The sequence below is a fragment of the Schistosoma haematobium genome, chromosome 3 (assembly GCF_000699445.3).
Source record: "Schistosoma haematobium chromosome 3, whole genome shotgun sequence".
Lineage (NCBI taxonomy): Eukaryota > Metazoa > Platyhelminthes > Trematoda > Strigeidida > Schistosomatidae > Schistosoma > Schistosoma haematobium.
In genome coordinates this window covers 43,690,260-43,703,333 of record NC_067198.1, presented here as the reverse complement: position 1 = coordinate 43,703,333, position 13,074 = coordinate 43,690,260, and the positions used below count along the sequence as shown (strand labels likewise).

Below are 13,074 nucleotides of genomic sequence, written 5' to 3'. Positions count from 1 at the left end.
ATTAGAAGTAGCAACAACATCAGTAGTTGTAGAAAAGATTAGGCACAAGCAATACAGTTCCCAAAAGAGTTTGTGGAATAGAAACTATGAGTATTCCAAGTCGACCAGTGAATGTGTTTGCACCGATGAGACCGATTCTGCGTTATGTAACCCAATTTCTAACTATTAGCCATGATAATCGCACTGATTCCACCTACGTAGTCTGAACCTACCTACAAAGCTCAGCTCAGTAGTTAGTGACTTCGTGGGCTGATATCAGGTCTCAAGATGGTTGTCCATAGAGTTCTTTAAACCTACTCTTACATCAACCAATATCGCGTATCGAGGTAGGCTCCAAAACTAATGAAAACCTGGAAGTAATGGAAGGTAGTCTCTTTCTCACTAGTTTAAAACGACTCATAAGTTAGTTATTTTAAACATGGACGCTTGGCATAAATGTATGTCAGCTTAATTTAGCATACGATGTTAACACAGTAAGATGAATACTAAAGTAGTAAGAGTGGTAGTATCAATAACAAAAAAGTCTAGAAAAACAGGTTATAGTTCAAAATATTTCAAACAAATTCAACAAGTTCCATCATCTCTGTGGTCTTCATTTCTAGAGGAATTATGGTTTGCCAGTCAAACTTCGCAATCCGAGTATTTTGTTTCTGCACATGAAATTTCTTTCTCGATTTCATTACTGAATGTAGTTCAAAGCGCGGACATCACTTAGCTGATAACTCTTCACTCAACACTGTTCTGTACCAAAAGCTAGTGAATAATTACTCCAGTTTACACAACGAGCTGTCTTCTTCAATTCCATGCTACTCGAACTTTTTCACGTCTATTCAAGTGAAGTAGATATATCACTAAAGATAAGTATTAGACTTGCGATTGTTTGGAATTTGATATATACCCTCCACCAGTCACTAGCTACCACGATGGGTCGATTAGACTTTGGAGTATTCTAAAAAAATTAAGAATGATGAGACCACGATCAGTTCACAAACCACTGACGGTTTGCCTGAGCCGTGACTGAGGATTTGAACTCTAGGGCTGTCTTATGTAATAATTTCGACCAACGGTTGATCACTTTAGGTCGTGTGGTTTAAAAAAGGTTACTGTAGCGTCGATACATTTATGTTTAACTGTTCTTATATACTTTACTTTCTCTGACATCATTCGTTTCTTTTGACATTTCTCAGTATTTTCAGTTACACATCGCTTTCAGCATTGTTTCCAACTATCCTACTTTACTTCTGGTTTAGATTTACTATCAATGTGCTTGAAATAATATATTCAACCAATTTTCCTAGCTTAGTTAATCCCAGGTTCAAAAAGCTGGTACTTGTCTTAAGAGAATATACATATTATCCATCTTGATCTTCATACTTTAAGTTTATTTCATTCGAATATTATTAGTATGGGGATTTTGGGAAGATTGTTATATATTATCAAGATCACGAATAGATCTACGTTAAACAAACAGTGAACGGTTGCATAACTTAGGTCAGTTTGTGATCCTAAAAATTATCATTATTCACACACCTTTGTATTGTCTATCAATATCATTATAAATATTCTAAATATATGAAGAATTTAGATGGCATTCATTCCATATGACTTGTATCATTTCATATATTATGTAGATCTCGAACAACTAACTAATCCGATTTGCAAATACATTATTATCGACATTTATTGTGGTTAGTAATTGTTGGGATATTCAGGAACTTGGAGATGGTACCACATATCTGATACTGGTTGACTCCTACTCCAAATGGCCGGAGATATTGCCAATTGCGCCACCCTCTACAACTCGAACCATCAAACTCCTTAATCGGATCTTCGCTCAGCATGGTCTTCCAGAAACAATAGTAACAGACAATGGTTCACAATTCACATCTAGCCAATTCCGAGAATTTTGCCTGCAAAATTCGATCGACCATGTCCGTTCTCCGCCATAGTAATCCCATAATCTCATCTAATATATGAACCTAATGAAATTAACACTGAATCCTAGTCACTTTAATATCAAAAAACTTAATTTTCCAAACAATCGTAAATTCTAGTAGATGAAATCATGAGTCAGTTGAAGCTAGACCACCATAGATGCAGACTACTTGGCTAGGGTCCGCGTGACTATCGTAACCAATGGTTGGATACTCTGGGTGACATGGCTCAGAATCGATCATAATGGCTTAGGTGTATACACTCTTTGTCTTCCCTTAAACCGTGACGGTGAGATTAAAATCGCTTCATATCTTCCTTTCTACTAACTAATTCTTTCTTCCTGTACCATATCCTTATACGCAATCTCGCTTTTATATATTCTATGAATCTGGTGTTCATCTTGTTGTGCTAATGAGGTATGACAACTTGGACCGATGCATATATGTGCCTGGTCCTACGTTGTAGCTAACTGACTGACTAGTAGAGTCACTATCCCACATACTTAGAGTGTGACTCATGCTCAAGTAACTGATGAGTGAATTAATTGAAAATGCAAAAAATATTGTCACAGAATTACTCAGGACTTCGTTGTTCATTTATAGGACTAAAATGTGTCAGTGTTTTCCATCTTTCTAGCATGGGTCGGTTCGAATATGTGTAGGAAATCAAAGAAACCTTAACATTTGATAATAGAACAAAAATGTAACAAAAGTTTATGATTGTATTTTAAACTGAGCAATAAAAATACATATAAAAATGACTTTTTAAAGATTTATAGTTCAAGTTCGTAGATATGTAGTAACTTGACTTCCAAAATTCAAATTTCATTTAATAGTTAATTTGGACAGAATTCTATAGTCAACAGTTTTAACTCCTTTGAACATAGAAGGATCTGTTTCGTCAGTTTCAAATCCTAGTTTCTCAAAAAACTTAATAGCACTTTTATTCGACTTGAACACTGTCAACATGACACGATGCATATTCAATGCCAATGAAATAGATAATAATATATTCATTAAAAATGTTCCAACATGTAAATGACGAAATTGTGGGTATAATTGGATTTCATAACAATATAACACAGGATGTTCTTCTTCACATTCAAACCGAAAACTAACAAATCCAGCTATGGACTGAATATCAGAAGTTTGACAACGACATATAATTAACCAAGATTTTGATGAAAATGCTTCAGCTCGTTTAGCTTCTGTATTCCAACCCCATGACGATAAAATATACAAACTCTAAACAAATTGTTTATTTCTTAAAACAAAACAAACAACAATAGTTACTTGCATATTTTCTTGAAGTAGTTGCATTAATTCGTCAATAATTGCTACATCAGCTTTAGATGCTTTTATACATTCAATAGTGATAGCATTATTTACATTTAGATAGTCAGGAATTTCTAATGATATATTGAGTTCCTTTATTAAACAAGATATTTTGTTGGCATTATTAACTAACTCCTTTGCTTTAGATTTTTTATAGGAAATCAATCCACCATTTTTACTTTTAATACAATGTTTCCTCATTTGTTTTCATTGACATTACGAAATATCGACAGAAATGGAACCTAAGTAATAAATAATCAACAAACTAGTTGTTTTAGTAATGACAGAGTTATTTTAAGAAGTACCTTATCAAATAAACCTAGTTTTAATTCAATCAAACCAATACAATAAGCAAATTGAAAAGAAGAACACAGTTATTAAGTGGTTTTCTAGCTGGATTATGAACTACTTTTATGAATCCGGTGTCCATCTTGTTGTGTTAATGAGGTATGGCAACTTGGACCTATGCATATATGTGCCTGGTCCTACGTTGTAGCTGACTGACTGACTGGATTATGAACTATGTTTATCAATTTATTTGAAAAAAAGCGTAACACTAGGAGAAAGCAAATAATCACTGCATATTTCTAAGCGCACGCATAGACTGTGCCCAATACTATACCACGATGTGAACTAATAATATTCTCAGAGTGAAATATTCAATAATATGATATAACGGATGGTTTAAAATAGTTTTTTTCTTTACACATATGTTACGATAATACATTAATAAGACTAATCACATTATATCAAAACTAAGATTCGTGACCCAAAATGCAGAGCCAGATTAACAATAGAGAATACTTTATTCAATACAATTACAAGCCGTCACTCACAGTGAGTACTTACACATGCCTGTTACCTCACGTGAAGGAGCATAGGCCGTTCACTAGCATTCTCCAGCCAAGTCTGTCCTGAGCAATCCTTTCAAATTCTTTCTTTTTCACATCTGCTTCCAATTCTCGATCAGTGTGTTCCTTTGTACTCCTCTTTTCAGTTTCCCTTAAGGATTCCAAGTTTGTGCTTGCCTCGTGATGCAGTTTGATGATTTCTTCAATGTTTGTCCTTTTCACCCGCAGAGTCCTTTCCTAATTTCCTCTTCAGATAGAAGTTGGTTTGTTCTCTCCCACAATAGGTTGTTGCTGATGGTGTCCGGCCAACGAACATTGAGTTTCTTACGAAGACAATTGTTTAGAAAAACTTGCACCGTTTTAATGGTGTTTGTGATAGTTTTCCCAAAGAACTGTCTTGACGTTCGTATTGAAGATTCTGACTTTGATATTGCCTTGCATACAGTTGTTTGGAGTTCTATATGTTCTTCAACCATTTGAATACCGTCTTTGCTTTGTTGATCTTCGCTTTTACGTCTGCATTCGATCCTCTTTGTTCATCAATGATGTTAACCATGTAAGAGGATGTTTCTACATCTTCCAGGGCTTTTCCATCGGGTAATTGTGTTGGTGTTCGCCGTGTTGTATTTGAGGATCTTGCTTTTTCCCTCGTGTATGTTTAGGCCTACTGATGCTACACTAGTTATCTTCATCTGGATTTATTCGTGTGTTTGGGATAGAAGGGCGAGGTCATCTGTGAAGTCCAAATCTTCTAATTGATCCCAAACTGTCCATTGTATTCCGTGCTTTCCCTCAGATGTTGAAGTCTTCATAATCCAGTCAACCGCCAGAAGAAAGAGGAAAAGGGTGAGTAAACAGCCCTATCTGACCCCGGTCCTCACTTGGAACGCATCTGTCAGCTGTTCTCCATACGCCACTTTGCAGTGTAGTCCATCGTATGAATTCCGGATGTTGTTGACGATCTCAGCTACTTACTTCATAGTGTCGAAGGTCCAATAAGGCTCTCTTACCCATATCGTCAAATACTTTCTCATAGTCAATGAAGTTGATGTATAGTGACGAACTCTATTTGTTCTTCATTCTTTATGATGACGCTTATTGAGGCCCAGTATCTTCTGACACGTTAAAGTTAGTGCTTCTTTGACCCGTTTCCAATTGTCCTCCATAGTAGTATCATCTTCCAGTATATCTTGTAAGGTTTGGAACCTGTTGTTGAGAGCTATCTCAAATTTGTTGAGTTTGTCAGTGTCAAAGTAAGGCTGTATTGACCCTTTGTACTGCTGTTTGCCCAGTTGTCCAGTGCTCATTCAGCTTCATCGTGGCAACCACCAGGCGGTGAGCTGAAGTTATCTAAGCTCCTGTCCTACTTCTCACGTCTTCCACTGACCTTGTGAATTTTTATTGATGCAAATACGATCTGGTTATGTGTAGTGTGATCCGGTGAGACCCATGTAGCATTGTGTGTGCGCTTGTGGGAGAATATTGTGCCACCCATGTTCAGTTTGTTGAATAAGGAAATAATTTATTAACAGATTTACAACCTGCATTATACTGTTACCAAACGCAACTAAATGACATGATTATAAACATAGTTAACGTTTATTATCCTAATTGTACATTGGTCAACGGTATATAATTATGAGTAGCCATGACCGAAAATAGGTTTTCAACTTGTTAAAAATCCGATAACATCCATGTAACTTTGTGTATGCGTTTATAAGGGAACATACTGCCACATATAACCATTTTCTTGGATGCAAATAGACTTGCTAATTTCTCACTATTTTCGTTCATCTCTTCCAGTCCTTATCGTCCCATGATATATTCATACCCAGTGTCGTCTATTCTGACTTTGGCGTTTAAATCTCTCATCAGGATGGTCGGATCCCTTCCTGAGCACTTCGCTGGGATCTATTGAAGCCCCTTGATCTTATAAGTGCAGTTCGTGCTTCTTTGGATAGCATCAGAACGACTCCCTAAGGGTGCGGAACATTTTTTAGTGTTTTCTATTGGATGGAGTTGCCCAAGCCTCCTCCTTTAACCAGGCTGGAGATCAACAGTAGTCCTAGAATAGCTACAGGAAGGACACAGTCAGTCCAAAGTAGAAATCAATGATAAAAAGGAAAACTACATATTTAACAGACCATACGCTGTGGCTGTTTGTTCACGCTTAACGACCAATCATACCTTACTTTCACTTACACATAATAATAGTAATAATAATCTGATGTACCAATAAAAGTCTGAACGAACAGAATACGTTTAATCACCGATACTCACACAGAAGTGTAATTAGTTAAACATATCTAACGTCTTTATTAATAAACAAATTACGAAAAATTTACCTACAAGAGATATCCATCCAAGCATGATAATCCATTCGCGTTAATTGTTATGATTTAGTGTTAACTGAAATACCCATTTACAGCTTCTTACTGTAACCAAACAGATTCTGATCGGAATTAAACTATTACCCCAAGCAGTGACCATTAACGGGTAATGATTCTACCCCGACAAATTACGACAAAATAAACCAGGTTCATACTGATGTGAATTAAAAATTACAGAAAATACTTAACCGCTATCATCGAAACATGGTTCATAATAGGTGCAAATTTTGCTCTAATCCTCCTGTAACTGAAAAATAATTCATTTTGGTTTGTTTCGTAAAATTCCGTAACTTATAAACTAGCATTTATTACCGTGAAAATGGCTTTCCAGTGCGTGTTATAATGTTTAAATGGTCGGCCCCTATCACAAGAGCAGTGATTAGGTGGTACAAGAATTAGGTGCTTTTTCGGGCAGTACTGTACCACCACTTACCTTACGCCTATAGAGCCCTAATTTTTTCAGCCACCAAATACGTAATTCCACTCAAGTCAGGTATCTTATGACATTCACTCAGTTACCAACTGATGTAGCTATACCAAGATGAGATATCAATATATATACATATATATATGATTAGGAGCATAAATAAACAAGGTTGTTACTACACAAGTCTTTATTACTAGTTAGCTGCAAAGAAAAAGTATGGTATATTGGAGGCTCTGAGCTAACCGATCAAAATTAAGATAGCACCTCAAGTATATCGTGAGAAATTGCAAATGTAATAGTAGATAACTAGCATTTTAATATTAACTAAGTAATATTGACAATGGTTTAGTCATAAAATGTTTCCAACCAAAAAGTCCACGTTAAGTGGTGGTTGAGCAAAATAACAGGACACACCTGCTCCTAAGATGAAATATGTGCTGAAGTACTTGATGTGATACAGTGTTTAGTCAAGAGAGTTTAGATAAAGATAGGTGATAACTTTCCTTTACTACTCTTGCTCTGAATTTCAAGCCCGTTGTTCTTTTCAATTGAAGAGTGAAAAAGCACTTCATTGTAGCTGTTATAGACTTATTACGAGAACACGGATACTAACGTTTAAAACCAACAAAAAGCCACATTTTAATCCTTAATATCTGACTACAACAATTTTAAGTGACAACTGATGTCATTGAGAGTCAGTGACCAAAACTCTGTAGGGTGATCAATCTAAACCACAGCGCTAGTTCGAGTTCTAATATGCAAACCTGACTTATGTCTTTTACTATAACGGATAATTTGATATGTGAGAGTTAATTATTCAGATCAAGACTGTTATTCTACTATTATATTTATTTATTTATTTAAACACATAAACATTGGTATAAAGAGGCACCAGATAGATATGCACCACATAAATCATTCGATTTATGTGAGGGCTGAAATACTGCTCGGTGCCAAAACCGATACAGGTTATAACAGTAAATTATGTATATATACCACCAATTTACATTGTCAATTGTTATATAACTAGGTAGCGTTTCCTAATAGGCTGATAAGTCGCCCTAGGTCATCAGCGTAGTACACTTCAACCAGTAAGATTAAGTCATAAGCTCTTCAAGCATATCGAACAAGAACAGAAAACACAGATCTGAAAGAAGTTAAGCCTGTAACAAATGCTACCGTCCTTTTGAAAAATGCACTTACGCCGAGTAAAAGGAGTGACTTGTAACAACTAGCAACACTAATAGAGTCTAGTGTATTGATTCGTGTCAAGCCAGAGGGTACTTTGTGTACAAAAGGAGCATGCAGTGTAGCGTTAAAGCTGGAGATGAAAACATAAGATAAGGTGGGTCGATGACCCAGTAAGCGCGCACAATGCACTTGCGTCTTACTAGGGAGAGAAATGAACAACAACTAGAAATAACACAAACCTCATATTAAAACAAACTTAGAATCAAAACTAGAACCAAGAGATCCAACCCGTTACACAAGTTAAGTTCAAATTGACTCTTTTCAGTGAGCGGTTAACCTCAAGGTCTAACTCAGTTATTTACTTTCGTAAAACAGGTGGTTGGGTTCAAAAGGTTTTAGACTTTATATTCTGTTAGATGGGAATAGTAGCACTCAGAGTAATCTCCTTGATTCTAATAGAATCAAAGTTAATATCACACGTGTCAGGCAAGAGTCCAAATCTGCTCTGGCTTTTCTGAAAAGTGAGATAAAGTGCGTAGACTGGAGTCATACTTGTAGCGGTAAATAAATCCCCAAAATCAATAGCTCTGTAAGTCTTCAAAATCTGGTGATGACTGCATTAGTTTTAACGAACTCACCTGGCTGAATGCGCTCGGTCATGCGTCTGCTCCAGATCACGAGTGAGTACACCGTGCTTCTCTTTCCCTACAACCACTAACCAGCTTAGACTAGTCACTTCTCGGTATACCGATATTCTGTTAGACTAATCTTCGAGCTTCTTTATTTGTGACCTCTGATTTTACAGGGTTATTGCGTTCCGATTAAAAATGGTGTTGCTTGTCAAGTTGTTGCCCTCTTTAGTGTTGAGCCAGGCTTTATCTGGTATACCTATTCGCAAACTTTGAGTCTGTTCCTTTTCGGAGCAATCTATGTCGCCTTTTACTTTAGTTTTTATATAGTGTTATATTTTTTTGCATCTGTGACTTTTTTCACAGTCCATTGCTATATTCATCATGACTGAACAAACTCTTAAACTATTAGGGATCTAGACTCTTTCTCCACTCTTACTTCGGTTAATGCCATTCTTGCAGGGCAAAATCGAATCCTGGTTCTACTACGCAGAAGCTTACTTCCACAAGCGCGGCGTGACCTATCCACCTACACCATTTCTCGCAGTAATGAAGGCATTACCGGCACGAATTCATCGGGTACGCTACATTCTGTATGTTCACTAGTGATGTTTCGGAAGTTTGTAAAACTCTAAAAAACGTATATTCTTAAATGTGGAGATCTAACTGATCGGTGAAGGTTAGGTCATCTCTTCAATAACATTGATCTAAAACATGGCTCCGCAACAGACATGTTGTTACGAACGATAGGTCGTTGGTCAACCGACCTTCGACGAAGTCCTATTTAGACAAATTTTCTTGTCTGAGCTTCTGTAACAGACGCAGGCAGTGTCTGTCTAATTCCAGAACAACGCTGTAGATGAGCTGGCTGCATTTATCGGCCGAATTCTGGAGATCACCAGGAATTCTGACGCTGAGGTCTATTCAACCAAAGAAAAACCTTGAACAATACAAAATGGCGCCACAAAACTGCGTCATTCTCCGACACGTTACCTTAGTATTTGTCGTGACTGTAAATGATCTCAAACTCCTTGGAGGGGTACTTCACAAAATTATCAGTCTCTAGGTCACGAGAGATAGATAACCTTTCTTAGTGTTGGTACCATAAACAGTACTGAAAATCTTCTCTAAAGTGCAGAGAACTGTGCTGTTTCCCTAGTCGCAAGCCGACCAACACGAGAAACGTTTCAGGAAGCTTCCCAGTCGGCACGTGTTAATGGCAACCGTAGCCAGTGAACACAACTGTCTGTTATACATCACTGATGTGACTACGAAAGTTCGCTACCTTGGCGACAGCGGCGCAGAAGTTAGCGTTCTTCCAGCGAATCCTAACGACCGACCGCGTCAGGCAGTTTTCAACTTACAGGTGGCAAATATGAAACCGACTGCCACATATGGTAAGCGATATGCTTAACTTAACGTGGGTTTACGCAAAACTATTCACTCTGGGTCTTCGTTGTTTCAGATGTTTCAATCATAATCACAGACTTGCTATAACATCATAATCGACACGGGAAAATCGGGGTTAGTAAACGGAAATACTAAATTGTATGTATATGTAGCTTCTTCTGGTAGTAGATCCTCCTCAGTCACAGTAAGGCACGTGAACGATCCATGCTACCAACAATTACTCGGTAAGTACCCCGAGATATACCAAATGCTACCAAAATCGTCATGCGTAATCAGCAATGTTACTCATCACATCACGGCTGCGGGACGACCTGTGTTCTCGAAAGTGCGCCGACTAGTTCCGAAAAGCCGAGGTTGGCCAAAAACGAATTAAACCACATGATAGACTCAGGAATCGTTCGGCCATCAAACAGTCCGTGGGCATCTCCGTTATATATAGTCCCCAGAAAGGATAGTAACGCCTGGCGTCTGACTGGTGGATATTGGCGCCGAAATGAGAAAACCATTCCTGATCGTTACCCGTCACCTCACATTCACGATTTCACAGCTACCACAAACATTACAACTATTTTTTTCGAAAACCCATCTGGTTAAAGCATATATAGTGGCCTTGGGTTCTAACCACACAACTCTCAGTGCTGAACACGAGACAACTGGGAAAACGGATGTTTAACGTGTGATGCGGAGAAAAAACCAACGGTGGATAAGGCGGAGACAATGGATTGAGTTAATTCGAGTTGATTGGATTGCATGGTTCGACCTTGCGGGCGTGGTCCCCGTTGAATGTTACCTTATATTAAATATATTGCTCTATCTTTTGCCTGAATTCGTTCTCCATCATATATTGGTAATTGTTAAGATACGCTGAGTCAGCGTAGACAATGTTGCGACTTCCACGTAAGATCTTATAGATTAGGAAGTTACTTCATGACAAATCTACCATTTTATGATTATGTCTATTATTAGAGCATTATTAATATCATCGTAGACCATGATTGTACACGTATAACCGAATACTCACTGCTCCTGACGTCATTCCTGAAACCGATATCATCACTTGTTTCGGTCTCTACGAATTTTCGTGCATGCTTTTCGGCTTAAGAAATGACGCACAAACTTTACAGAGATTCATCCATGAAGATTTTTGAGGTCTAAACTTCATAGATGAGTATTTCAGTGACTGCTTCATTACAGTCCATACAGAGAATCTCATCTCCATTTTCTGAACCTTGTTTTCGAACTACTATAAAATCACGGCATTACTGTAAACATTCAGAAATGTCAAATCGACACTGACTCTCTAGATTTTCTCGGACATACTACTGATGATCAAAACATCCGACCGCTAAAAAGCAAGGTAGCGACCATTCTGGATTAGTCAGAACCGACCGAAATCAAGCAGTTACGCACGTTTAATGGCTTAGTAAGTTTCTATAAATTGTCCATACCAAATTGCGCCTCTCTTATGAAACCTCTAACAAACCAACTTCGTGGATATATGGAATCCATCAATTTGGACGATATCGAGAAAAAGCATTCTTCATAGATAAGGAACTGATTGCCAAAGTAACATTTCTCACACATCAGAACACCAAAGCACTCATTAATATCGCATCCAGCTAGGAAATCGGCGGAGCCTTACAACAATTGACTACCTACACCCGACAATCTTTGTTAGTTTCCTCGAGACGGTTGCTAGACATAGTGTCGAGGTATGGCGCTTTCCGTTGGGAATTCCTATTCATGTTTTGTGCTGTACGGTACTTTCGAAACTCTGTGGAAGGCTGAGAATTCACTTTTTTTTCACCATCCAAAAGGATCCTAACTTCTCGTTAAGCCCATCTTCAGACAAGCATTCCACTCGGGAATCTCGACAATCAGACTAAATTTCGCAGTTTGCTTTGTATATACCTTTCTGAAAAAATGCCGTTGAAGGCTCTTTGTCTTGCACAACTTTCTTGAACAGTTTCCAAGGGATAGATGTACTTAAATTCGCCCAGATTCAACAAGAAAACACTGATCATATGCACCAGTTATCTTCCACAACCCTGAGACTACGTATTAAACAGATGGGAACAAGTAAATAGACTCTGCTGTGCAACACATCCACAGGTAGGGATCGCCGAAACATTATCGGCGCAGCGTCTTCAATATGCTGCATAAGCTTTCTCATCCAGGTGTTCGTGCATCCATCAAGCCTCATAGCAAGGTGATTTTGTTAGCTCAGCATAAATATTGACGAGACAGATCCGACTCGCTTCTGTGTAAGCTGTCAGAAATCCAGGGTGGTTAGACATTACACGTGTCCATTAGACTCTTTCAAACTCCCAGTGATCGTTTCGATCGCGTTCATCTGAATTCGGTATGAACTTTACCAGATTCAAATGGGTACTCTTATCTCTTAACATTTTCGAACAGATTCACTAGGTGGTCAAAAGAAGTACCCATCAAGGACGTTACTGATGAAGCAGCCATCCGCGCCTTCATCGATCTGTGAGCAGCGAATTTCGACTGCCCTTCAACTATCACTAAGGAACGTGGACGCTAGTTCGAATCTGGACTTTTCCGTTGTCTGACTACATTATTAGAAATCACAGAATTCAGAACGACTGTCTACCACCCACAAGCAAATGAGTTGGTAGAACGCTTTCACCGACAGCTTAAAGCTTCACTCCCAGCTGCAGACGCTTAGCAATGGACCGATGCTCTTCCACTCATTTTTCTCGGTATCAGCAATGCAGTAAAAGCTGACATCGGATACACTGCAGTTCAACTCGTTTATGGAACGACACTCCGATTTTCAGGAGAATTGGTGAATCTTTCATCTTCTCACACAGACATGCTTACAAAAACAATGCGTTCAGTCAAACCTGTCTCCAGTCGACCTCAACCAAATGACCTGCACTA

General features: G+C 38.1%; 1 protein-coding gene across 1 annotated transcript; it reads right to left on the bottom strand.

Moving 5' to 3' along the window:
- Positions 1-2,638: 2,638 nt before the first annotated feature.
- On the bottom strand, positions 2,639-8,476 carry NAA40 (N-alpha-acetyltransferase 40). Its single transcript, XM_051213931.1, has 4 exons — positions 8,368-8,476; positions 6,466-8,327; positions 3,228-3,511; positions 2,639-3,179 (listed from the first exon to the last, which is right to left on the bottom strand). The coding sequence occupies exons 3-4, from the start codon at positions 3,468-3,470 to the stop codon at positions 2,760-2,762; spliced, it is 663 nt and encodes a 220-aa protein (XP_051069948.1). The 5' UTR covers positions 3,471-3,511; positions 6,466-8,327; positions 8,368-8,476; the 3' UTR covers positions 2,639-2,759.
- Positions 8,477-13,074: the final 4,598 nt, after the last annotated feature.

What these genes read in the sequence shown, in the direction of transcription:
- NAA40 (XM_051213931.1), bottom strand. Translation starts at nt 3,470, where the DNA reads ATGAGGAAACATTGTATTAAAAGTAAAAATGGTGGATTGATTTCCTAT. An exon ending in TACTTCAAGAAAATATGCAA is followed by an intron (nt 3,180 to 3,227) that starts GTAACTATTGTT and finishes CAATTTGTTTAG; the next exon opens with AGTTTGTATATTTTATCGTC.